The 27,231-nt window shown below is 51.4% G+C and overlaps 1 protein-coding gene across 2 annotated transcripts in view; it reads left to right on the top strand.

Annotated features, from left to right (window-relative positions):
- Window positions 1-27,231, top strand: part of GSG1L (GSG1 like) — a 193,804-nt gene that overhangs the window by 110,494 nt on the left and 56,079 nt on the right. The window contains exon 3 of one of the 2 annotated variants that reach the window (XM_074322757.2): window positions 16,711-16,863. The exons of the other annotated variant lie outside the window; for it this stretch is intronic. Coding sequence (XP_074178858.1) covers window positions 16,711-16,863 — 153 coding nt within the window. The remainder of the gene's footprint in view (window positions 1-16,710; window positions 16,864-27,231) is intronic. 2 annotated transcript variants of the gene reach the window in all.

Below are 27,231 nucleotides of genomic sequence, written 5' to 3'. Positions count from 1 at the left end.
GAGTGGAGACAAGAAGTCAGCCATGTGAGGATAAGAGGAACGAACATTTTAGAAGGAACAGTTAGGTGCAAAGGGACCCAGTCTAATGGGCACACCAGCCTCTCAACATGTGGCTCCAACTCCCTGTAAGCTGGGGGGGGTGGGGGCGGTGAGCGCTGGAGAGGTCACATGCTTCCGTTTCTCAGCATTTGCTCAAAAGTGAGGCCTGTGTCTGCTCAGAGCCCAGGGGCCGGGGCCAGTCACCCGGCCCTTCCCATCTGTGCAGGGCCCTGGGGAATGTGGGGGAACCACATGACTATTCAGTGAGAAGTAAATGTTCCTGCAGGGGAAACCCGCTTTCCCTTCACTGTCTTCTACCAGAAAGAAAAACCTTTTGAAAACCTTTGCTCAGCATACCAGCCAGAAGTGCCATCACATGAATGTTTTAATTTAAATTTGATTACTAGTGAGTTAGAATATACTTGTCCACATGATTTTCACTATGTTCATTTCTTCTGTGTGTGTGTGTGAGGTATCTGGAAATCTAACCTTTGGGGCCTCCGTAAAAACATTTTGTTTTTAAACCTCATTCATGAAGCGCTTGGAAGCTGTGGTCTCCAAGGCCCCCTCCAGCTGGCAGAGCTTCTTGGATCCTCTGAACTTTAAAAATACCAAAGGAAATGCCATTTATATTGGCAAAGGCTTTGTGGGTGCTTCCCAGATGTGAGAATAAACCCCTGAATTGGGGAGTCTAGATATTTTTATAACCTTCTGCTAGATGGAGGGTGAGGGTAGCAAAAGAAAAGATTCTGTCTTCCTGGGTAATAAAATAGAGATTGGAGTGCAAGAGAGACTCGGGCACAGTCAGTCAGGCGTTCCCCCCACCCCGCAGTGTCCTACTCAGAAGTCCATCCTTTGCTCCACTAACCCTTCTTCACGCTTCCTTGCAGATAAGCCCTAAAAGATTTCTGCCCACATTTTTTTCCTTGTTCTGTCCAGCTTGCCTTAGAGTTGCTGGCATTAACTTGGGTGGCATTATCCGCCTGTGTGTGGTCTCGCCTAGTACATAGCAGGACTTAAAGAAAAGTTGGTTGGGAAGAATCAGACGTCCCGGCTTGGAGCCCAGTGTGCTCCTGGAGGCTGTGTGACCTTGTTTGATTCGTGGTCTCTCTCTGGGGTGAATTTTTACCATCAGAGCAAGGCAGTGGCGTGGACACAGTTAGGACTGGAAGTTGAGGTCTGTGAAGGGTTGTGCTTTGGTGCCCTACGGCCAGCATGCCTCGCCTGTGTTTAATTGACTCACGTGGTGTTTGAAAACATTAGAATTCATCGCTGAGGTTTCCAAATGGGGCGTGTCGCATACAAATCAGTATTTCTGGCTTCCTTGGAAAAGCTGTAAGATTTGGCAAGCCTGGTTACACACACCCACCAGTTAGTTGGCGCTGAGCTGCGGCCTCTCCCTTTATCCGGGATATGGGCCCTTCTGATGGCTGCGGTTGTCACCACATCCTGACATGGAAGCAGTGTCCCTTCTCATGTATGATTGTGCCTGTGCCTTTACTTAAGGAAGGAAGTAAAATATTCCTTGTCTCCATGTTTCTCGCAAAGGTGGGGAGAGCATGTGCAAAAGCCTTGAGGTGGGAATGAGTTTCGTACGTTTGTGTTGGAAATGAGGCTGGGGAGGGAAGGAGATAAGGCTGACGGGGGGGTGGGGGCCGCTGATGGACAGTTAATCTTTCCCTCTGTGGCGTGTGGAGTCCCAGCCCCACCTGGGATTTTTCGCCCATGGGCCTCGCAGACTTTTATGGCACGTGACTGGGTTTGTGGAGATCTTGAAAGCTCTTCCTTCTTGCTGCTTCCAAGTGGTGGAAGTTATTAGACTTCCACTAGATCTTGTTATTTCATGCATTAGTAAAGCAGCATGTGGGTTAATCTTATAATCTGATTTTTTTAAAATGTCTTGATAACTCCATTCCAATATAATCAGTTTCCTTTGTAATCCTCTGTATGTTTATCCATTTAAAACCATATTCAGAGAAAGCACTTAGACTTCATGAGATGCCATAGGGGTCCCTGGCCTAGAGAGGCGCAGAACCCCTGCAAAGAGCTGGGGGGGGGGGGTCGCAGGCAGAGCGGGGCGCCTCCACTGTGGGACCTCGGAAAATCACTTGCCTCCTTTGTGCCTCAGTGTTCTCATCTGTAAGATGGAGCGCGCAGCGCCTAACTCCAATGCTTGTTGGGAGGAACCGTCCAGGCCACCCAGGGGGTCATTGCAAAGACCCTTTGTCGCGCTGGCAAACAGAGCCAGGAGGCCAGCCAGGCTTGTAGTGCAGGGGGCTGGCCGGGCTTTAAAGCCCAGCTCTTTCTGTTACTAGCTGGGGTTCTTGGCTGGGTGCTTAACCTCTCTGTGCCTCAGTTTCCTCTCATCTATACCCTGGAGATAATAATAGCACCCAAGTCATAGGGTTGTTGTGGAGATGAAAGGGGTTTTTATTTACAAGGGCCTGGCACCATGGGTGGCACTGCTTGGGTGACATAAAAGATAGTTGTCATTATTGGGCGGGGGGTATCTTACCCCTCAGGTTAAATTTGGGGTTCCCAGAGGGCTGGACCTAAGTCCTGTTCGCCTGTGCACCCCCCATAGTAGCTGACACAGAGTCTGGGTTTCAGACATTGGTTTGGTGCAGTAACTGCTATTTCACAGGTTTAAGGGAGGAGAGACACTTACTTTAGAGGTCAGGGTTAGGGAGGGGAAGTCAAATGCCATCAGGGCCACAGGAGCCCCCGGATTCAGCAGGGAGGCAAAGGGCAGTGGGATAGAGCCTGCCTGGTCTTGGGGTCCGGGGCACATATTGAATCCATGGCACCCCATTGGACAGTGTCTCCCTACCACCCACTTAGCCTGGCTCTGTCACGCTTGAGACAGATGAGTCTTTGTCTTTCTTTTTTCTCAACCTTAATGTTCTTATCTGTTAAATGGGGACAGCTAGCACATATTGAGGTCTCTCATGAACTAAACCTGGGTTATGCCTCTTTACATGTCTCATTTAATTCTTGCAACCACCTGAGGCAGATGAGGAAACTGAGGCTCAGAGAGGTGAAGTAACTTGCCCAAGGGCACACAGCAAGTCAGCAGCAGAGCTGGGGTTTGCCTGCAGGTGGTCTGGCTACCCAAGCCATGCCCTTACCCACTGGGAAAGTAAGCATTTTCCTTCTTTTCTTTTGTCCGCAGTGACCAGCCCCATTCTATGTTCACAGGCATGATTTTTTTTTTCTTTTAAAGATTTTTATTAAAATATAGCTAACGCACAATATTAGTTTCAGGGGTACACCAGAGTTATTCAACATTTACATACCCAAAGAAGGGCTCACCGTAAGCCCAGCACCATCTGACACCGTCCCACGCTGTCACAGTATTACTGACTATATTCCCCAGGCTGTTCATTACATCCCCATGACTTACTGTTTTATACCTGGAGATTTGGACCTCTTATGCCCCTTCACCTTTTCTGTCCCTTTTTAAAATTTTCAATTACAGTTGACATTCAACACTATTTTATATTAATTTCAGGCGTACAGCATAGTGGTTAGACATTTATATAATTTAAGAAGTGATCCCCCTGACTAATCTAGCACACACCTGGCCATATTACCATATTATTGACTGTATTCCCTGTGCTTTACTTTACCTCCCCAGGACTATTTTGTAACTACCAATTTGTACTGCTTAATGCCTTCACCTTTTCCACCCTGCCCCTCAACTCCCCTCCCATCTATCACCCCAATAAATCTGGTACCCATCTGACACCGTATATAGTTATTACAGTATTATTCACTGTATTCCTTATGCTATACCTACATCCCCATAACTACTGTGTAACAACCAATTTGCACTTCTTAATCCCTTCCCTTTCTCACTCATTCCCAACCTCCCTCCCATCTGGCAACCATCAAAATATTTTCTGTATCTATGAATTTGTTTCTTTCTGTTTCATGTGTTTGTTTATTTTGTTCTTTAGATTCCACATATAAGTGAAATCACATTGCATCTGTCTTTCTCTGTCTGACACACTCCACTCAGCACCATACCCTCCAGGTCCATCCATGTCACCACAGATGGCAGGAACCCATTCCCTTCCCTGGCCGAGCAATATTCTGTTGTATATACCATGTTTCCCCGAAAATAAGACTGGGCCTTATATTAATTTTTGCTCCAAAAGATGCATTAGGGCTTATGTTCAGGGGATGTCATCCTGAAAAATCTTATTTTCCATTTAGGTCTTATTTTCGGGAAAACATAGTATGTACCACCTCCTCTTTATCCATTCTTCCATTGATGGACACCCAGGCTTCCTCCACATCTTGGCCATTGTAAACAATGCTGCAATGAACTTATGGATACATATCTCACCTCAAAGTAGTGTTTGGGTTTCTTCAGATACATATCTAGAAGTGGGATTACTGGGTCCTTCTTTGTCACTTCTTACAGCCTTTGTTTTAAAGTCTATTTTGTCTGGTTTAAGTATTGCTACTTCAGCTTTTATTTATTCATTCATTCATTTCTTTTCATGAAATATCTTTTTTCATCCCTTTACTTTCAGTCTTTGTGTGTCTTTCAGTCTGAAGTGAGTCTCTTGTAGGTAGTATATGTAAGCGTCTTGTTTTCTTATCCTTTCAGCTACCTATCTTTTGATTGGAGTATTTAATCCTTTTAGATTTAAAGTTATTGTTGCTACATATGTAGTAATTGATGTTTATTTTTCACATTTTTTAGTTTTTATTTTTGGTCTTTAAAAAGTCCCTCTAAGATTCCTTGTAATACTTGTTTGGTGTTGGTGAACTCCTTTAGTTTTTTCTTGTCTGGGAGGATCTTTATCTGTCCTTCAATTCTAAATGATAGCTGTGCTGGGTAGAGTAATCTTGATTGTAGGTCCTTGCTTTTCAGCACTTTGAATATTTCCTGCCATTCCCTTCAGGCCTGCAAAGTTTCTGTTGAGAAATCAGCTGACAGTCTTATGGGAGCTCCCTTGTAGGTAACTAACTGCTTTTCTCTTGCTGCTTTTAAGATTCTCTCTTTGTCTTTAACCTTTGGCATTTTAATTACAATGTGTCTAGGTGTGGGCCTCCTCGGGTTCATCTCATTTGGGACTCTCTGTGCTTCCTGGGCTTGTATGTCTATTTCCTTCACCAGGTTAGGGAGGTTTTCAGTCATTATTTCTCCAAATAGATTTTCAATTCCTTGCTCTCTCTCTTCTCCTTCTGGTACCCCTGTGATGTGAATGTTGGTGTTCTTGATGTTGTCCCAGAGACCCTTTAAACTATCCTCATTTGGGGGGATTCTTTTTTCTTTTTGGTGTTCCGATTGGGTGTTTTCTGCTACCTTATTTTCTAAATTGCTGTTTCAGTCCTCTGCTTCATCTAATCTGCTGTTGATTCTCTCTAATGTATTCTTCATCTCAGTTACTGTATTATTTATTTCTGACTGGTTCTTTTTTATGTTTTCTGTCTCCATTTTTTTTATTTCTTAACTCTTTGCTGAAGTTCTCATTCAGCATCCTTATATCCAGTGTTTGGAGCTCTGCATCTGGTAGATTACTTGTCTCCATTTTGTTTAGTTCATTTTCTGTAGCTTTGTTCTGTTCCTTTATTTGGGACATGATTTTTTGTCTCCCCGTTTTGGCTGCCTCCCTGTGTCTGTTTCTGTGTATAGGTAGGGCTGCTATGCCTCCAGGTCATGGTAGAGTGGCCTTAAGTAATAGGTGTGCTGTGGAGCTCAGTGGCACAGTCTCCCTGGTCACCTGAGCTGGGAATGTGTCCCTTGTGTGGGTTGTGTGTGCCCTCCTGTGGTAGTTGAAACTTGGTTGTTGTTTGCACATTAGTGTGAGTGATTGACCAGCAGGCTGATTGGCTGTGAGGACTGGCCGTGACTACAGGGGAGGAGCTGTGGTGCAGGGGCTGATCCTACAGAGCAGGATTCACTTTAGCGGGGCTCTGGTGCCTGCCCAGTGTCCCCTTTGGGTGTGTCATCCTTGGAGGTGGCCATGATGCTCTGGCCCAGTCTGAAGCTGGCCACTGGGTCTGCCAGCCCTGGGGCCTCCTGGGAGGGGACCCACTGCAGGCCAAGTTCAGCCACAGTCTGTGCCCTGCCTGGGGCCACCTGGCATGAGCCACAAAGCAATCCAGAGATGGCTGCTGCTCACACTCGGCTTGGAGATGCCTTGAGAGGCCAAGCTGCAAACCAAGGCAGCTGTTGCTAGTGATGGGTTTAGGGCTGCTCAGCCAGAGGTACGGGACGTGTCAAAGCCAAATGCTGCTTGTTTGGGTTTTGTGAACCTTTGAGAGGTTTTAGGAATGTCTGTAGCATAAGCCAAGGCAGGCTGTTTATACAGAAAGGCCACTGGAAGTGGCTTGGGTGTGCCCAAATGCTGGGTGGGGTCTCGGGGAATCACAGGGCGGGACAGATGAAAGGTGTTAACCAGTTTAACGGAGACTCAGATATGGTGTCTGCCTGCATCTGCACGCTGGGAGGGGAGGTCTTAACAAAGAAACAATGGCTTCCACCAGCTTCTCCGTCCCTTGGGGAGAAAGCTGCCCCTCAAGCCCTCACCCTGAAGCCAGACAACTCAGTTCCTAATCATATGTCCCTGGGACGTTTCGAGCTGCTGCCCCAGCACTGAAGCTCAGAGCGAGTGATTCCATCAGTGAGTAAGTCCATGCGTGGTCCCTTTGAGCAGAGTGCCTGGGAGTGCAGCTGCCCTCTGTCTCACTCAGCCACAATCTGCTGGTTTTCACAGCTAGAAGTTATGGGGACTTCTCTCCCCAGCACTGATACCCTGATCTAGGGAGGGGCAGTCTCGCGGTGTCTTCTTCTGTATGTCCATGGTTGTAGGGCTTCTATTCAACTAGACTTCAGGCAATGCTCAATGACGGCTGTTCTGTGGTTTGTAACTGATGTGTTCCTGAGAGGAGGTGAGGACAGCATTTACCTAGTCTGCCATCTTGACTGGAAATCTCCACAGGCATGTTTTTCAGGGGCCACTCCTCCTGGCTGGCAGCTGGCAAGTAAGCAGCGGGTGTCTGGCAGGCCCTCTTGATGCAGGGCCTATGCCAGCCTCCCATGCCAACCTCCTCCCAAGCCCTGCCCAGCTCTGTCCCCGACTGCACACCACCTGGCCTTTTCTCCCCTCTCGCTGCTTTCTTCCAGCTCTCATTGCGAGGTACCCTTCTGTGCTCTGGGGTGATTCCCTGGGCTGGTGCTCAGCCTCCACGGCAGGGTGGGGACTGTGGAAAGTGGAGAGGACCCGCCTGCCTGCAGGGAGCTGCCACCGCTCAGCGCCAGCCTCCGTCTTCATGGGGGAATGTGGCCCTGGTCTGCCAGATTTCCAAGCGTCTAAATTTTCATGTGATTTTCCCATTTTTAAATGTTAGCATCTAATTCCAATTGTTTAAAATGCCACATATACCAAGAGAGACAGAGAGAGGCAGAGAGACGCACAGAGAGAGGTAGAGAGACAGAACAAACAAAAAAGAAAACAGAACAAAAACTCAAAAACTTGACTTTAGGCTGGGTTGTAACTTCTGACCTACCTGTCCTATTTCCTTTGCCTTCACAGCAACCCCATTTAGAGATGGGGGCAGGGGAGGCCCAGGGAGGTGAGAGGACTTTCCCACGCAGATGGGGGGTGGGGGATGGGGCCACATCTCGCCCGTGGAGTCTGTGTTCTTCCCGCCTCCTTCCCAGGTCCCAGCCCATGGGGCCAGAGCTTATTTTCAAGGCCAGTTTCTGGATTCTAAAGAGAAAGATCATTGTCATCGGATGCTGAAGGTCAAGGGCACCACGACACATCTCAAATACTCAGGGACTGTCCCCAGATTCCACAGAGCCATTTCTAAAGGGCATGTCTGGTAGAGTCATTTCTAAATTGACACAGACGGGAGCGTGGTGGAATTCTAGGGAGCAAGACGCCATTGTCACCATCCGTTCCAGCAGTAAACTCGTCTGTCCCGTTGTGGGAGCAGAGGAGAAAGACTTGATTTTCCGGGCCCAACTCGCCAGCTTGCGACACTGGCATTTGCAGAGGACTTGGAGTGTGCCAGAAACCACTTGGAGAGTTTGCAGCAGAATCCAATTTAGCTCAGCCTGAAAACGTGTGAGATTGGCAGTGTTGACTCCATTTTATAGCCAAAGAGCCTGAGGCTCAAGGTCGAGTTCAGACCTGCTTAACCTCCACATTCAGGCTCTCTCCACCTCAGTGAGGCATTGACCTGAAAGGGGTGAAGGAACATCCTTCTTTGCTGAGGTTTGTCTGAGGGCCACAGCGAGGGCTAGGGTGGTCAGGCAAGGCTTCTTAGAGGAGGTGACCTTGAATGAAGAAAGAAGGTGTGTTCGTGTCTTATTGCTGCTGTGAGAGATTAGCACAGACTTAATGGCTTAAAACAACATGGATTTATTATCTTATGGTTCTGGGGGTCAGAATTCTGGAATGAGTCTTATGGGCTAAAGTCAAAGACTCAGCAGTTGTGTCTCCCTTTCTGGAGGCTCCTTGAGAGCCTGTGTCCTTACCTTTTCCAGCTTCTCTAGGCTGCTGCATTCCTTGGCTCATGACCCCAGGTCACTCCAACCTCTGCTTCTGTTGTCACAGTTCCTGTTCCTGACTCGGACCCTCTTGCCTCCCTCTTATAAGGATCCGGTGATTACCTTGGCGCCATCAAATAATCCAAGATAACGTCCCCTTCTCAAGCTTACAGCTGCGCCTGCAGAGTCCCTTCTGCCATGTGAGGACGTGGCTTTTGGACGTGGGCTTTCTGGAGTGTTTTAGGATGTGGTGGGTGTCTGCCGGCCAGAAGGGGACAGCTGTCCCAGGGCTGGGGCCCTGCTGGAGACACGACAGGGTGCGGAATGTTCAACGCTCAGTGAAGCTGCCTGGGACCCGCCTGTCAGCCTGTGTGGCCCTGACAGCCACACTAAGGCACCTGAATGTCACCCTCTAGAGTGGAGCTCCTCACACTTGATCAGACCCCCTGGGGATCTGCTTAAAAGGCAGATCTTGAGTCAGTTGGTCTGGGCGGGGCCGAGATTCTGTATTTCCCACAGGCTCCCAGGGGCTTCTGCTGCTGCTCTGTGGACCCGGCTTTGAGTCATGAGGCTCTAGAAGTGGTGACACAGAGAACAGCCCCACCAGGCCCTGCGTTTCCAGGGCAGCGCACTGTTTGGCATTGGAACGGCCAATCAGCGTTCCCAGTGTTTCTGCACATCCCCCAAGGACAGTCCCCGGGGGTCGGCATGCGCCCTCCAGTCAAAGCCTCGGAGGTCCTGTCTCACTAAAGGGAGATTCCCCAAGTCGTGGCCGTGGGCGCCTCACGGGACCTCTCAGACCGGCGATGCTGACGGCTCTTGGGAAATCGCTCTCACATCACTGGTCTGGCTCATTTAAACCCATCCAGGCGTATTTTTAGAGCTGAATGCCTTTCCTTTCCATCTCACCCTTTTAAAATTGGCACCCTCGTGTGTGGGGTGGCGTGGCGTTTGTTAGAAGCCCCTGTTCCTGAGCAAGCTGGATATCGGAGCGTTTGCTGTCTCTTCCACTCCCACATGTCGGTGACAGGGACGGCCCTGTAGGGCCTTACGATGTCACACCGCTGGAGTGTCAGGGGCAGAAACGACTTTCGCCGTCCTCCTGCGGGGGCTGTAAACTGAGCGAGGCAGGAACCGCGCGGGGGTGGCGGGTCCGGGGGTGGGCGGGGTGGGGCTCCGTGCTCGCCCCGCCGCCTGTGCGCTGCGTGAGGCCCCGCCCAGCCCCACGGTTGTCATCATGCGGAGAGGCAGGTCCAGTAGTGCCGCATCCAACCGTTTTGCAAACGAATCCAGAAATCTGTATTTTTATGTGAAGTCTCCTATTTTTAAGTGCAGATAATGAATTCAGATATTTTTAAAATACTGTGTGGGCCAAACAAGTCATGTTTGCTGGCTGGATTTGGCCTGTCGGCAGCTTGTTTGGGAATCCACTTCTCCTACTGGGAGGGAGACTGAGGCACAGGGACCTTCCAGAAGTCCCACAGCAGCAGGGCTGGAACCCAGGGCTGCAGCCACCATCCATTGGCCGCGCTGCAGCTCCTCTCTGAGCCCCTTTCCCCACAAAACCTCAGCCCCTGTGCCCAGGCCCACGTCATTTACATGATTTCACTTGCTGGGTTTCAGGGAGCGTGTCACCGAGCCCCGTGACTTATTGATTTGACATATTAAACGGATGGGTTTGGAGGGAAAAATGTTTTCTCTTGAAGTGCCATTGCATCTTGGGATTTCGTATGATTGTGCCATAATTCCCTCTGCTCCCCAGAAGGGTTTTATTTTTCCAGTGGCTGAGACGCACGTGTTCCAGGCTGCCCGGGCTGCATCCCGTGGGAATACCAACCACACAGTAATAGTACCAGTAATGCTTGTGTAACATTTGCTGTGTGCCAGGCACCGCCAGACGCACGTCACTCATTGGTTGCCTCAGTTTATCCTCACAATAATCCATGAAGTGGGTACGATCTCTATCCCCAATTTACAAGCAAGAAAACAGGCCCAAGGGGAACATACCGTGTCACGTGCCCAGTGTCCCAGTGAGTAACTGGTAGGACTGGGCGTCCATCTAGGTGGTTTGGCCCAGGTCTGTGCTTTTCACTCCTACACCTCACAGCCTCTTCTAATTATTATAATTGCTAATAATTATACTTATTAGACAGTAATAGTAATACTTAGCTTTCTGGAATACTCTCCAAGTGTCAGCTTCTGTGATTTATAGACAGTGTCTCATTGAATGCTCACGACAAGTTTGGTATGCCCATTTTTCACGGGCAGAAACCGGGAGACAGAGGGGTGAGGCCCCAGCCAGGGTCACACACCCCAGACAAGCTTCCCGCCCATGATTTTCTGCTCAGCCAGGGAGCTGGCTCTGGAAACTGTCTCAGTAAGGGAGGGATGGGACGAAAGGGAAACCGTTCTTGCAAACCCATCAATTCCATCAATGCGGGGTCAGAGTTGGTGCCACAAAGCTGTTTTTTAAAAAGGCAAGAAGTGCAGCTAACAGGATTAGCTGTCACCCCACCAGCCTCACTCCTGATGAGAAATCATTTCCTTTCTTCTGTTCCTGGAGGTCACCGGTTCTCAGCGGCAAATCAAGCCATTAGCAGCAAGTTTCAGAGACTCGGAGACTCGAAACAATCATCTCCGTGATTAGTGAGCTTTTCCTGGTGTCACCAGGGCAAGGCCCCCTGGGTCTGCCCAGAGATGCCAGCCCACGGTCCTTCCACTTCCTTTCTTCGCACATGCGTGCGTGTCACTGCACGCACAGTAAGTGTGAGCGCTATTTGTATCCAGGCAGTGTGCACTTGTTTCATCATTCCCGCTCCAGCTGCTCTCTGTTTGCCAGATGCTGGCACCGACCGGCTAGCATTGACTCAGTTTTTCCTGAAGTGCACTCACTCTTTTATGCGTACGTTTAGAAGGGACCTTTAGATCAGGGGTGGCCCTATGTGGGTGTGCACTGCATAATCTGGAGGGCCCCTGAAAACCAGGAGTGGTCCCCCTCTTGAGTTTCTGACTCGGTAAGTCTGGGGTGAGGCGCGAGAATTGGCATCCAAAGTTCCCAGCGGCGGCTGCCGCTGGTCAGGTGGCCACACAGAGACCCCTGGCTTAGATCGTTACCCTGATTAGATCCCTTGTCATAAAAAGGATGTATCAGGGAGGGTCCCTGCAGCGAACAGAATCCCCCAAATGGTTCAAAGGAAGGCACTTGAATGAAAGAACTTCTTACAGAGGCCGAGGAAGGGCTAAGAGACCCAGACTCCCAGAAGCTGGGCGCCGTTACCAGCCCGGGGTGGGCGGAAGGAGAAAAGGGCGGGAGCCCTGTTCTGGAGGCTGTAAGAGCTGCAGAAGTGACCGTGAACCTTGGAGCTGTCGTCATGGTGAGGAGGAGGAGGCCACCGCCAGGAAAGTGGCTCAAGACGGAAAGCGAGCAGGGCAGAGACACGCAACCCTTTGTCCTCCGGTTTCCAGCCAGTGCCCCCATGGCTGACCCAGGGCCAGGAAGCCTGGTAATGCTTTCTAGGGAGTACAGGGAGGGAGAGGCTGGGGCGCCGAGAAGCACTAGCACAGAATGTGACTGTTGAAACGTTCTCCGGGTCTGCCTAGGAACTGTTGAAGATTCTGAGCCCTCGTTTTTCTTAAAAAAGCAATTAACAAGTGTTGGAAAGGTGTTCAGGATACCTTAGCACCAGACAGAGACTCCTGATGGAGGTGTTACGAATTTAAATATTAATGGAAAAGGGAATAGCTTTTACACTCTATGATTCAGGCAATTTAATGTTGGGGTTCAACACCCTTAACACCACCTCTCTCCTCGTGGGAAACAGACATGTAGATAGCACCCCCCACCCATTACTCATCAGCTCACTCCTGGCATTGGTTGAGGGCTGCTGCTGGGGGTGGAGGGCAGGGAGGCCTGAGTCCCCAGCCTGCTGCAAAGGTGGGGGAAGGTGGAGGGTGGGCTCTGGAGACCAGGGCAGAGGACTGCAGGTGCTGGCAGGTGGCACTGGGCACTGAGTGCTGTGGGCAGGGATGGGTGGGACACGCCGTGTCACCCCACCTTTAGAGCCCCGCCCCTGGATTATTGATGTTCCGTGGATTCCACATCTCCCCGTTTCTGCTTTTGCCCCACGTGCTTTGCACAGGCAGCTGCCATCTATGGGACAGTTATAGCGGCTACGTCACCCCAGTCCAGAAGGGGCCTCATCTTCTTTGGGCCTTAGCATAGTCTCGTTCTCAGAGAAGCACTCAGTCACCTGCTCAGGTGCCCAAGCCGGAAGCACAGCCCCCTCTGGACTATTCCTTGTCCCTTCCCATCACCTTCATGGGGCAGCAGGCCGAGCCTGCCTCTCGGGACCGCTGGAGTCCCGCACTCACCCTGCCGTCATCGCCACGACCCAGACCACAGTCATCTATCGGATGGAGTGTGGCGAAAGCTTCCATCTGTTGTCCCCACCACACGCCCTCCTGTCTGTGCCTCGCGAGACCTTCAGGATCCAGCTGTTGCCCGTAGCCTCCTTCCCCACGGCCCCGCTGGCCCGCGGGGCTCAGTGCCCCTGGGAACGGAAGGCCCCGCCACTCCTTTCCCACTCAGTGGCCGTCACTTGCAGGAATCCTGGTTCAGGAGTTGTCTGGGACGCTGGAGAGCATGTAAACGAGAACTGTGGCCAAGGAACCCTACGCCTCCCTACCCAGACGGGCCCCTGTGACCAGCCCGATTGTGGAGAACAATGATTTCAAGGTGTCCCCAATATCCTGCCAGCTTACAACCTCCCTCCCCATGATGGTTCCTGGAGTTACAGTCTGGGTTTGAATCCAGACTAACCCGCTATCTAGATGTGTAGACCAGTTGCTCAATCTCTGTGATCCTAAACTTGCTCATCTGTAAAATGGGTGCACAGTGGTTAGGAGGACTGGGGGGGTAATGCATGTGTATACTCGCGACTGAGGTCCGATTTCCTAGAAGCAGACCCTGAGGTGGGGATCCACGTAGGTGATTCATAAAGGAAACGCCCCAGGGGAGAATGGTAGGAAAAGTGGGAAGCCAGCTGGGGAAGGAGGAAGGCAAATAAGGGGACAGTGTCAGTCCAAGGCCCAGGGAAGCAGCTGCAGTGTTGCCCCCAGGATGGGGGTGGGGGGCTCTGCAGTGTGGGTCACATCCCAGGGTTGTCTCAGCCAGAGCCACAGGGCCGGGCCACCGGTCAGCTGCCGCTGGACGAGAGCACAGAGGGAAATGTCCATTTCCAGGCACTTTGTAATTGAAGGTGGCAAAATGGAGTCCAGCTGCCCAAGGACACTCCTCCAGGGAGAGAAACAGTAAAAGGTGGTGTGAGAGGCGTGAGTGGAGCGCCGTCATCCAGGTGATTTGGCAGGTGATAAACGCCCAATACCTGCTGGCCTGTTTCTGAGCCTCTTGTTGCTACTAATAGCATAACAACAACACTCCTTATTGTTATTCGGTTTCTGGGGTGGGCTGGAGCTTTCAGACAGATGCTCCTAGCCCAGTGGGCAGATAGGGAAAGAAATCTGGGGGGAATCAGAAGCATAACCCCAGTCAGGCATCTGAGAATCCGGTGCCTGTTTCTCCATGGTTCACTTACTTCCCAAGCATTCCCCCACTCCCTGCACCGCGCCAACTCCCATCCCACCTAAAAGAGCAGAGCTGGGCCCTGTTATGAGGGGAGCTGTGGGGGCCCAGGGCTCACGTGGGCAGGATGACAGCAGCCCCTGGGGGAGTGGGGCTCTTGGGTGTGGGGGAGGCAACTGAATCAGAGCCACCGTGGTGAGGAGTGTCACTGGCCCATTAGCGGGACAACAGCAGCTGGAGGCAGAGGCTGTTGGAAGGAGATGCAGGGGCAGCCCTGCATCTCCTGCCTTCTCCCCTGCTGCTCGGTGGGCCTTGGGCCAGTGCCCGGCCTGGGAGGCTGCGAGTGTGCGGAGCCAGGGGGTGTTGAAACAACATCCAGGCTGCCAAGTGCACATTATTCTCTTACAGAAATCCAAGGGATTGCCCAGGAGATGCGATATTTTTGTTAAAAAAAAAAAAAAAGAAAAGAAAGAAGAGTTCTCCAAAGCTCTAAAAGCTCCATTGTGCCACGGATGACAGTGTGTGTTTGAGAACCTGTGTTTTTCCTCAGGGAGCAGAGAGAGACTCCGAAATTGCTGTTTGTTTGCTTCCTTCACTAAATAACTTCCCTTGGATGTCCCTGGGATACTCTGGGGAAGGAACCACTTGTGCAAAGGCAGAGAAGTAGGAAGGAACATGTCTGAGAGTTTCAGAGAACAGAGCAGCTGAGGATCAGGACTGCTGGTTGTAAGTGATAGAAATTCTACCTCAGACCCGCTTAGGCAAAGGCAAGGTATTAATTGGTTTGTGTGATTGAAAGGCAGCTTCAGGCATGGCTGGATCTAGGGGCTCCAACAATGACACAGGACACACTCTTCCTCCATCTCTTGGCTCTGCTCCTGGTCACTTGGTGAGTCAGTCAGTTCCTTCCTTACATCTTCCAGGCCTCAAAACCGGTGGAAAGAAAGGAATCTTATCTCCCAGTAGTTCCAGCACAAGTCCTGTGGCTGAGTCTCAGAAAAACGACTCGAGTCTTGTGTCCATCTCTGGCTGGGCAAGCCTGGTCCACGGTCCCTTCTGTAAAGGGGGGACCTTGCTCAAACCATGTGGTTAGTGAGGCTTGGGAGGTCACGTGGATGTGTTCCATTGTCTACTCTCCACCCTTTGCCTCAGAAATCTTATCTGCGTATAGGTCAGTTTCATGTCTCCCTCTTGACTCTCTCTGTAGCCTTGACCTCACGCAAGAGCCACCAGGCTCCATTTCCAATCCCCCACCATGTTCCTCCCGTAAAACAATTGTAATAATGCACGTGAATTGGGGGGTCACTCCATGCTGAGCATGACCCCTTTTCATTGCTGTGTAATTGAATCCTCAGCACGATTCTGTGAAATAGTTGTTATTATGATCCCCATTTTATAGGTGAAGAAACTGAGGCACCGAGAGGCTCATTCTTGAACCAGTGATTAGAGTCCTGGGGGGGGGGGGCGGGGGGAACGTAGAGCTCTGATTGGCCAGACATGAGTCCTCTGCCCCAACATGGAGCCAAGAGGCGGTCAGTTGCAATCAAACTGCATAAACAGACAGAAGGAAGGTGCTCTCCGAACAAAGGATATGTAAGGAGAAGACGGTACACCGTGGGGTGGGAGAAACAGAAGGTGCTCCCTAAACTAAGTAGCAAATGATGGTAACCCAGTGTGGACCAATTTGGGGCAGAGAGGAGCTGTGCTGTCTTAGGGAATACACAAAGGTTTGAACAGCCACACTGCTGCAAGGCCAGGGGTGCATCTGGGCTTCAGGAACAGCTGGAACCAGGCACTCACGCTGTCAGAGTACCTGGAATCTCATCCGAGCCTCTTTCCCCATCTACTTCCATGTTTCCAGGGGCACTGTCCTAGAGAAGGGCTTTGATTGGCCGCTTACAGGTCACCTGATCAGACCAGTCAGCTGTGCCCAGAAGGGTGGGACCACAGCAGAGCGTGACAGTTCCTCCGAGAACCACAAGGTGAAGCTGGGGGAGTAGCAGTGGTGGTTTCTAGAAAAAAGTGGAGTGGGGTACAGGGCAGATAAAACTGGAGGTGTCGTGTGTTGGGGTGCTTAGAGCTGCAGATAATAGCATATCACGCTGACCCGCTTGGCCTCTGGGAAGCCTTCCGGGTGGTGATTGCCTGGCCCGATGCGGGCACCTTTCCGTCACTTACTGGGTAACTACAGTGTCAGCTCCATCCTAAGGCAGAGGTCCTCCTGGCTCCCCGTGGCAGGCGTCTCACAGATGACAAGAGAAAGAGAGGCTGGCACGTAGCTATGGGATGGAAGGTCTTCCCTCCCATCTGAGTGGGCCCACTTGTCGGTCACGTGCCACCCTGCACCAGTAACCGTCACCCCGAGCGTGCCACATCCGACTGACTTAGGCTTGGGTTCCTGAGTTAGTCTGGTGAGGAGGATGGGTGGTCCTGATGGCCGTACCCTCCTCGGGACCCATTCTCCAACTGAGGTCTATTCTAGAACCAGTGGATCCCCCGACCAGGGGCGTGGGGAGGCTGCCCCCGGGAGCGTCCAGGCTGCGCCCCCCTCTCACGCCCCGCCTCCATCGTGCAGGGGTCCTGTGGCTGTCGGTCGTCTCCGAGGTGCTCTATATCCTGTTGCTGGTGGTCGGCTTCAGCCTCATGTGTCTCGAGCTTTTCCACTCCAGCAATGTCATCGACGGACTCAAGCTCAACGCCTTCGCGGCCGTCTTCACGGTGCTCTCAGGTAAGGCAGGCGCCCTGGGCAGGTGCGTAGAGCAGGGGGCACGTGGGCCCCCGAGCCACCCTCGGGCTGAGTACTGGTTGTTCCACTGCTCTTCTCTGAGCCTCAGTGTTACAATGTGTAAAATGGGGTTTCTTCGCTCACTTACTCACTCATTCAGCGCGTGCTTATCGAGTGTCTTGTCGCATCCCGGGCACTGTGCTAGTAAGTACTGGGTTATGGGCATGAAGAGAAACCGGCGGTTCCCCCGCTCATGGAACTTAATGTGAGGCAGAGACAGGTGGGTCGGCTTGAGGCGTATTGGGGAGATGACTGCCTGACGGCTTGGTGATGGATTAGATCTGTGGCAGGAGGGAGAGGGAGATGGTCATGAGAATGGGCGCACCGTGGTGTCTTCCCCAGGGATGTGAAACGGAACCCATCTGGGGATGGCGGGCTCCCGTCTGCTTTAGCGTTTTTGCCTTTGACACATCCACGTGGAGATGACCAGCGGGAAGCTGGGTCACCAGACGCATCTGGAGGCTCAGGGGCGAGTGTGGGGTGGGCAGAGGCCAGGGAGCCAAGGATTTGGAGGGTTTTAGGAAGAAGGGGAGAATCAACAGCATCATGTAACGCGGGGAGGGGCCGATGGGCGATTCCAAGAAGCAGCCCTTGGTTTAGGCGGCCAGGCGCCCAGAGTGGTTTCGATTGGTCCAGACCATAAGGGGTTAAGCGGGAGTGTGCCAGAAGGAAATGAAAGGAGCCCATAAACTATAACTTCAGGCGGCCTGACAGAGCGGTGGCTTGGCTGTGCAAGACGTCTGTTCCTAAAAAGCCAAATGTAAATTGAATTTCTATAAATCTAATCCCGTTCTTCATGCATTGGAAGAACTCTCTATTTAATGAAACCAAAGCGCCGAGCCTTTTGGTAAGGGAAATAATCGCCCCCTAATTGAGGTCTGTGTATATAACAGAGGGAGCCCTCAAAGAAAAGAGAGCTGAATTCAATAAATTAGAGCACATTCCATAGATCAAAACATGTGTGACCTGTCATTCCCAGGATGTGGGAAATCTAACCACAAAAGGAAAGGAAAGGTGAGGAGAGAAGAGGAGAGGGGAGGGGAGGGGAGGGGAGGGGAGAGGATGGGGGGATACAGTGATCCTCATAACAGTGTCCATTGGCTCACGCCACCCCCAGCTATTACAGACAGAGTCTGTTTATTTTTTTCATCTTTTATTCATTTACTCAACCAACATTCATTGGAAGATCTGCTGGGCAAAAAACTGGGTCCTTGCCCCCCTGAAGTTTGCAGTTTGGTAGAGACACAGATTCACTGTCAAACGACAGTAACATGGCAGGGGGTGGGGCCTTGACCTGTGTGTCCTGAGCGTGGTCAGTCCTGCAGCAGGGGCACCCACGTTTGCCCAGGGGGTGGCAGTAGGTGGGGCGCGGCGTGGGGAAGGCACCATTTGAGCTGAGACTTGGAAAAAATGTCAGCGTTTGCTTGACGGACAGCTTGGGGAGGGCATTCCCGGTGGAGGGAACAGCAGAAGCCACAGCCTCGTGAGGTGGCAGTTCTGGAAACGTCAAGCAAGTAGTTGGCGATGGCGGGCAGGCAGAAAACAGGGAGAGCAGACATGCAGGCGGAGGAGACTGGAGAGCTGGGTGACTGTCTTAAAGCTGCAGTGATTTTCTCACTGGCTTCATCTCTTTTTCTTCCCCTTCACCGAGCAGCCAACCCACCCCCTCAACCAGCTTGCTCCAGTCACAAAACAAACCTGGTGAACGGCCCTAAGCAGCCACCTCCAGTTCCTTAAGCAGGCCTTTTGTGAGGCAGGGGTGGGTGGCTCTTCCCCGACCTCCAAGAGCTGATCAAAGTTTCCACCTGCCAAAACAAACCCCGGTTTCCGTCTAGCTTTAGTTTATAGAAAATAAGCTCATCGCAGTAATTTCAGGCAGATGAAAAATGCAGGGCTCAGGGAGGTTAATTGACTTGCCCAAGGTCACACAGCTGGTCAGTTGTGGAGCTGGATTAATTCTGGCTCATGCTGGCATCAGAGCCCTGTGTTTTCACAGCCTGGAGCTGCAGGAGTGACCGGGCAGGCGTGGGAGGGAGAAGACTTTTAAGTCTCAGAAAACAGTAACTGAGAAGCATGTAGTAGTTGGATGATGGAATAAGACCGAAGTAGCAGGTGGTGGAGAGAAAGAATTTTATATTCACGCCTGGGAAAAGGTAAACCCTGGAGAAACAGGACACTGGGGGAGAGCGGAGCCTCGGACCTGCCTGGCCCTGAGCAACTGGGACTTCGGGAGCCCCTTGAGAACAGAGCAAAGGGGGCAACAGGCGAGGAGGGGCTGGGCTTCCAGAAGGAACGAGCAGGATTGGGGAGATCTTTCGACTGAGTCCATGGGACCAGCTTACACTGAGGGGTCCTCAGCCAAGGTCACCCCTTCTAGGCTAGAGGAGAAAGCGGGGAGGGGGGGCAACCTCTACTGGAACTAATTATTACAATTAATTATTGTAATGAACCAGTTATGATGAATCCTAGTAGCCAATGGTGACTGGGGGGGCAGCGGGGGGGTGGCACCAGCCCAGCCCGTCTGCCACGGGTGTTAATGTCCTTGGGAGGGAAGGAAGGATGAACACATCCCTACTGCAGACAAGAAAACCGACTCCTGCAGTCACGCCAGTCGCGTAGCTGAACCCCAGAGCCTGCCACATAAAGGGCTTCGGGCAGGGCTTAGCATGGGGACTTCAGGTTGTCATTGTGTCATTACTCTTGCTAGCTGTCCTGAAATAAACTAAAAGCAGCTCATGGCCCCAGGGACCAGCCTTGCCCCACTGAGCTTGGGGTGCAGGGGTTCAGACTTTCAGAGATTGAGGAGGGGTGTCAGGGCCCCACCGGCAGGGCCGTCTTCCCAGCCACGTGACCCTGACGGACAGAAGGGTGGCTGCACAGAGCGCTCGGCCCGAGGGCCGGAGGTGGGGCTGGGAAGGTGAGCCCACTGGTCCAGAGCTCAGAGCTCAGCCTATGTCTAGGGATCCGCGACATGCTTTTGCCTGCTTTTAAAATCAGCAGGAAGAAAAAAGAAGATAATCAGAATGAAGGCATAAGAATGAATCTGGACTGGATGATATTTGTCTTTCTGCCGTCACAGTCATAAAATGTAATGGTTAATAATTCTTTTCTGGAGGACCAGCTCCGTGAAGGCAGAAGTGCCTGGGGCCCATCATGGGGCCACAGCTTCTCTCCATCACTCAGGATGGAGCAAGGCCAGTTCCAGCCCAGCTCCCCCCAGTCCTGCGGCCTCAGCTGAGAGGGGATAGAGAGGGCGAGAGCCCCCGGGCCCTTCCCCCCGGAGGCCAGGCTCTTATGTCCCACGAGGGACTGAGGGCAGACTGGACGATGTCTGTTCTTCCCCAGTTCCCCTGAAAAATGAGGCTGATCTACTTAGGAAACAAAGAAAGTCACTTGGAGAATTCCATGTGCACTTCCAGGAAATAACCAGACCTCATGGAAAAGTCAGCAAACTCTGTTTTGTTCAGGAGCAAGGACAATTTGCAGTTAAACAAAAAATGACCCAGGACGAGGCAGCTCGTTGGGGGCCAGGAAGCCAGGACCTTAGATTTTATGTAATCTTGGCATATTTGGTTTCATAATATAACATATATTTAACTGCATAGTACCTCGCTATAAATCTTGTAATTGATTTCTTAACCTTCAACCATGTTTTATACATTATTTTGTTATATTAGATGCGTAATGTGTGATTTGAAAATTTTTGTTTTAAGTTCTCTTTTAAAAATGCAGAGTATGCTAAATTTGAAAGGCAACCTAATGCAGTGTGATGGAAAGATGAATGTTTTGCTGTTTCCGTGACCAAAACTACAGAGCTAGTGGACGTTTCAAATGGGAACTCAAGTTAGAATCGTGTATGTCTTTCTTTGAAGGAGGTTTTGGGTCGTAACCGTTAGAAACACTTAAAAGAATTTCAGGAGCTATTTGCAGTGAGGTAGACACCACCGGGGTATTTTGGACAGAGGTTTGGGGACCTGTGGGGTGGTGCCCGAGGGACCAAGTGTGCAGATCCCACAGGGTCCCCAAATCCTCGGGAACCGAGCTGTGGGGCAGGTAAAAGTGCTGCTCCCCTGGGGGGCGGGGGGTCTCCAGCCCCAGGAGCCACGAAGCCTGTGAGTTTCCAGAAGGCACGTTTGCAGAGTCACCTGCCTCCGGCCCTGGTCCCAGGCTGCTTTCTCTGAGGGAACATGAGCTGTGCCTTTTCATTGGTTGCCAGGAAGCTTGGCTCTCAGTTTGGGGTTCCGTCAGAGCAGCTTCCCCCCAGGTGAGGTTTCCTGTGGTCTTAAATTCCTCCCCCGTCCACGTTTCCCTTCACTCCTTGGCTTTTTCTTGGCACTTACACTTGGTGTAGTGATTTATAACTTCTTACTGTAAACCGCCACATAATATTATAGGATGAGTTTCCTGAGATCTTAACTCCACTGTCCACCCTGCCACTGTGGGTCATGCCCTCTCTGTTCAGCTCCCCTGCCCAGACCAGCCTGGATCTTTTGCCCATAGTATAGAGAGCAAGTACTTTTATGTGTTTTTGTGTCTAAAAGTACAGAGGCTCTAAGTCAGAGAAATGAGTATTTCCATATTATTAGAGATTCTTTTGCTTGCAAATGACAAGGACCCAATCAAATCAGCTGAGGGAGAAAACGGGGGTGGTGGTCGAAATCCATAGGTTCATAGAATGGAAAAGTGCGGTGTGGTTAGGCTTCAGGCACAGCTGCATCCAGGTGATCACGTCATCAGGAATCTGTATCTCCAAACTCTGCCTCCTTCTGTGTTAGCGTCATTCTCAGTCAGGCCTGTCCATGTGGAGAGAGGATATAAGCAGCCCCAGGCTTACGTAAGATTCCAGAGGTAGCAAGAGCTCTTGCAAAAGTCCTGCAGAACTCCAAGGAGGCCTATGATTGGACCAACTAGATTCAGAGGCTCATTCCTGAACCAATCAGAATGCCGGAGGATAAAATACTCTGATTAGCCCGGCCTGGGTCCCTCGGCACACCCGGGGTGTAGGCTTAGCCCCAGACCAATCAGGATTGTTATGCAGTGGTGGGCAAGGGGTTGCCCAAAGGAACTGGCTGACTGCAAGTCCCCATGGCTTGTCAACTTGAGAGAGTATCAGGGGGTCAACCCCAAGAATGGCAGATGTCTTCATTGGGGTGCCTCCAAAACAGACCCTGAGATGACAATGTAGGTGAAAGTAGTTTATTTGGGAAGTGACCCCAGGAAGTAGGACGGGAGAGTGGGGATGAAAGACAGGAAGGGGGACAGGCCACTGAAGGGGGTGTTGATGAGCAAGTGACCGCTGAGGGAAACTGGGGTCTGGCCTGCAGGGGGCGCTCCGAGAGACTGTGTACAACACTCAACTGCCCACAGGGGTGAGAGGGCTGTGGTGTTGGTCCACCTGCCCCCGTCTGTCACAGGTTTAGGGTCACTCTGGAGACAGTCACCCCCAGAACGTCTAGCCTTCTCCACTTGAGAAAGCAGGTGATTGAGGAAGGAAGCCACTCACACACAGAAACTGCCTACCCCACGCCGCAGGTGACCTCTGGCATGGGCCAAGGGGATACGGATGGGGGTCTGACAGGTCTGCCACAGAAAGAGGGGTGTCCTGACCCCCGCTGGTGCGCTGTGAGACGGTTCTGACACTATCCGCCCGGAGCTAGTATCAGATGTCACGGTTCCCAGCAAGACAGCCACCCCCACCCCCCATCCCCCCACAGATGCCAGCGTCCCTCTGTCACCCTCGCTTCTGCCCAGCTGGCTGCAAAGTCAGGGTTCTCACCAGCCCCTCAGGTTTGCTAATTCACCAGAACCTTTCACACATCTCAGGAAAATGCTGGACTTAGGATTACAGTGTTATTAAAGGTGCACATGAGGGCCAGCCACAGGAAGAGACACCTGCTTGGGGTCTCAGGTGCAGGCTTCCGCGTCCACCCTCACCCGTCTGGTGGAATCAGGGTGCCTCATCCCCCCCAGGACCGTCCCCTCAGTGTGTTCATTACCCAGGGGGCTCACTTGGGCCTGGTCGGTGTCCAGTTTTTACTGGAGGTTCATTATATAGACATGCTTGATCGACTCATCGGCCACACTTGGACTCAAACTCCGGCTCCCCCCTTTCCCGCTTCCCGGAGGGCAGGCTGGCTCAAAGCCCTAACCCTCTAATCATGGGGGGTCTTTCTGGTGACCAGCCCCCATCCTGGTCATCTCATTCACTAGCAGGAACTCCTATGTGATCTGAGGGACTCATGAACAGAGACACCCCTCTTCTCAGGAAATTCCAAGGGTGCAGTCTCCCTCCCAGGAACTAGGGAACAGGCCCGTCGAATTCTCTGATGCACAACTGAGGGCCTGGATAGGCAGACAGGAGCTCTACCTAGGCTGAGGTGTCGCCTGCCCGCAGCTTATGTTTGGCTGGGCAGACTGGAGCCATGGATAACATTTGAGGGAGGGAGGCCCCTGGTAGTTCTCTGACTTGGGACAGACGCCGTAACATTTGCAGGAGGGCTGGGCCTGCGTGGCCCCGGTGGGAGGCCCTGGCAGGGTGGGGACACCCCGGTTTGCCGCCTCCAAACCTGTGCCATGAGGTGGTGGACCGCCCAAAGCACCCCCAAACTGAGCTAACCTGGCCGGGTCAGTATCCCCTGAAGCCAGGTGTGTGAGGAGCACGGTAGCCCTGTCTTTTCTGGAGAGGAACTTAATTTTATTTCTGTGCTTTCATGCTTCCGGCCTAGTACCAGACTTATCTTCAGAATTTGGGCGGCTTCTCCCCCCCTGTCTTTGCCTGGGGCTGTGCAACAATTGTCACTTGTCATATGCAGTGTCAGATAAAGACAGGGTGAGGTCTAGTCGTGTCATCATCATCTTTATCATGCAGGTCCCAGTCCCCGACCTGAGACCCAGGAGGCTAGGACGGCTCCAGAATTGAGAGCTTTTCAGATTTGGGGTGACGTAATGCACAGACCAGCTATTCCACAACACCCCAGCAGGGAGCTGGGGCGGTACCCTGGGGGAAAGCGCATTCGTATTTCTGCAGTAAAACCCATGACTCTTCATATGATGGGGAATAATTAAAGATAAACAATAGCCCTCACCCATTCCGGTCAGGCTTGGCTGCTAAATGAGTTCGGACCAAGTCAGGTTTTGAGGCCAGAACGAGTTATGAAGCAGCTTTCAGATTTCAGAACTTCTAGGGGTTTGAAATTGCGGACAGGAAATTAGAGGCTCAATAACTTTCATTTATTGAGCACCTATTATGTGCAAGGCACCATTCTAAGCACGTCACCTCTTGTCAAACCCTTTGACGATAGTTACTATATTATCCCTATTTTATAGTCGAGCAAACTGAGGCACAGAGCAGGTAAGTGCCAATCCTGGCTGCAAACCTCCTGTGCTTTACTGTGAGGTGGCTCCTGGTGGGTTACTGCTGAGGCGCTACTTCCTATCCACAAGGTCCCTCACGTCCCCAGGGCTCGCGGCTGCTGGGGCCAGAGGGGAGAGTGGAGAATGAACCTGGTAACTTCGGTCCCTGTGGTCTCGTTCCTCCAGTTCAGAGGTCTCAAGTCCAGTGGCCCCTGGGACCATGGAGGTGACATAAAGTGGCAGAGCTGGCCAGATGTGATACAGCAGTGAATGTGAGGATGGTGGCCAGCTTGGGAATGCATTGTTGCCACGGAGACATATGCATGGCATTCAAGGAAAGCCAAACTCTGGGTTTTTTAGGAAAATCCCCTGATTTTTTCATTTAAAAATGTTTTTTAAACAGCTTTATTGGCATAGAATTTACATATTGTAAAATTCACCCATTTAAAGTGCACAATCTATGGTGTTTAATCCATCACGGTGTTGTAATTACCAAACATTTTCATCACGCCAAAGAAATCTCGTACCTGCTAGCAGTCACGCCCTGCTTTTCACCAACATCCCCCAGTCCCAGGCAGTCACTGATCTACTTTCTATCACCATAGATTTGCCTGCTCTGGACAGTTTCCATAAATGGAGCCATACCCTGGATGGTCTTTTATGACTGGCTTCTTTCAATTAACATGGTGTTTTCAGGGTTCCTCCACAGCGTAGCATGTGCCAGGCCTCCATTCCTTTTTATTGACAAATACTGTTCCACGGCACAGATAAACTACATCAAGTTTCTCCATTTATCAGTTGATGGATACGTGTGTTGTTTCCACTTTGGGGCTGGTATGAATAATATTGCTACGAACATGTGTGTCCAAGCATGTGTGTGGACACGTGTTTTCCCAGGAGAGGAATTGTTGGGTCACCTGGTAACCCTACGTTTAACTTTTTCTTCAACATGTTTTAAACCATCGTGCCAGCCAACAAAACATCACTGCAAACCCTCAGCGCCTTTCCTGCCCCAGCCAAAAAAATCCAACCCTTTTTTGCCCTGATGGTTAGAAGACAGCTCACTCTTTCTCTCCCTGCTCAGAGGCCCCTGACCTAATCTTCTCAGTAAATTAGGCTTCTAAAGATGAAAGCCAGAAGGGAAGGGCTTGCAGATGGGTTTTCCTTCCCCCCTTTCATGTAAAACCTCTGGGACCAGGAACTCCAGAGTCTCTTACCCACAGAATGAAGGGGCAGGAAAGGGGGAAAATACAGGGTGACAATCATGAATTAACATCTCAAAATATTATTCAGCCACACTATTTGCCTGTCGGTCCCTTTGCAAACACACAATTGGCCTTGTGGAGGAAGAAAAATAATTTTCCTTCTGCCATTCTCAGATCTTCTGGCTGGACTAATAATGAAACGAACATCAGACAGAGTCACAGGAGAAAATGACCAAATGTGTTACGTGTGTACATACGCGGATTCCATAAGACCCTAGGACAAATCGGACAGTTGGGGCTTATATGCCATCTTTATATTTTTTTAATTAAAGTTGATTGGGGTGACAATTGTTAGTAAAGTTACGTAGATGTCAGGTGTACAATATGCCATATTGAGCTAAGGAGAAAGGGTGCAGGAAGGCAGTTCACGTGGAGATACCGTAGCAGAGCAAATGTTTGGTAAGAGGGCTTTGAACAGAGGGCGGTGCTGGGTTCCTCCGTCTGCCGTAGTTAATTCATATCACGCTACAGTTATGCATGATGACAGCTCCCTTCGTGAAGCAGGTCCTCTGTCTAAATTCTTTTAGGCAGGTAGGGGGAAGGTCAAAGGTTTTTCCTGTCTTTCATTTCTTAAAAATAACCAACTTAAAATAATACTTTAAAAAAAAAAAGGCATGTTTTAGGGTGGCCAACTCTGCTTCCCCTGAACCGAAAGTCGATGTTCATCCAAGGCACAGCTCTCTGCGTGATCGAGTCCCAGCCCCTTTAGACACTGAGAAACACACAGACGTCTTCTCTCAACTGAGCCCAATCTGACCATGTTATGGGTGTTGTTTTTTTAACGGCGTCTGTTTGTGTCATTTCTAGTTGGTATGTAGCAAACGTTACACTCGTAGAATAAAATCCAAACTCTTTCCCCTGACTCCGAAACGGCCTCTGCCCTGCTCTGTAACCTCATCTTGCACCACGCAGCCCCCTCCTCGCTGGTCCTCGTGCTCGGAGCCTGTTCCTGCCCAGGCTGGGTGGCTGCGGCTCCACGGCCTTACCCCCCCCTCCTGGCTCCCTTCCTTGATCAGGCAGGTCTCCCCTCAAATGTCATCTCCCTGAGGGCTTCCCTTTCCGCCCTCCCCTGCCCATGTCCCATTCTCTCCGGTTTTCGTATCCCTCACGGCACTTACTGCTTTCCGAGCAGCACCTAGAAGGTGGTAGACGCTCACAAACGCAGGTGAAGTGGAGACAAGCACTTATACCCTAACGTGGTGAGGTGGCCGCGCTCCACCTCCCGCTCCAGACCGGGTTTCTCAGCCTTGGCCCCACACTGGGTGCTGGACCAAGCTTTGCTGTGTGGCGAGGGGCTGTCCTGGGCACTGCGTGTCCAGCCGCCTCCTTGGCCTTTGCCTTCCAGGTGCCAGGGACACCCCCTCCCAAATCCTGACAACCCAAAATGTCTCCAGACGTTGCCAGAGGTCCCTCGGGAAGCAGAGTCACACTCGGTTGAGAAGCGCTGCCCTAGACAGTCGGCTCCGTCAGGGCAGGGGCCTGGTCTCCCTCCTTCGCTGCTGCATCCCAAGGTGCTGCCCCGTCGTCGGACGCACGAGGGCAATGCACAGGGACACACAGGGCGAGGCACCCAGGCGTCGTCGGTGTGGGAGCTTTGGGGTTTGCAACTTGCCACCGGTGCGACGTGGGCTTTGGAACTGGCCAGACAGGACCAAGCCCCCGCTGGGCCATCTCTAAACTGTGCGGCCTAGAA

The sequence above is a fragment of the Rhinolophus sinicus genome, chromosome 10, assembly GCF_057876585.1.
Source record: "Rhinolophus sinicus isolate RSI-liver-muscle chromosome 10, RSI-T2T, whole genome shotgun sequence".
Taxonomy (NCBI): domain Eukaryota; kingdom Metazoa; phylum Chordata; class Mammalia; order Chiroptera; family Rhinolophidae; genus Rhinolophus; species Rhinolophus sinicus.
The sequence above is the reverse complement of the archived record's forward strand: the minus strand, read 5'-3'. Positions and strand labels throughout refer to the sequence as shown.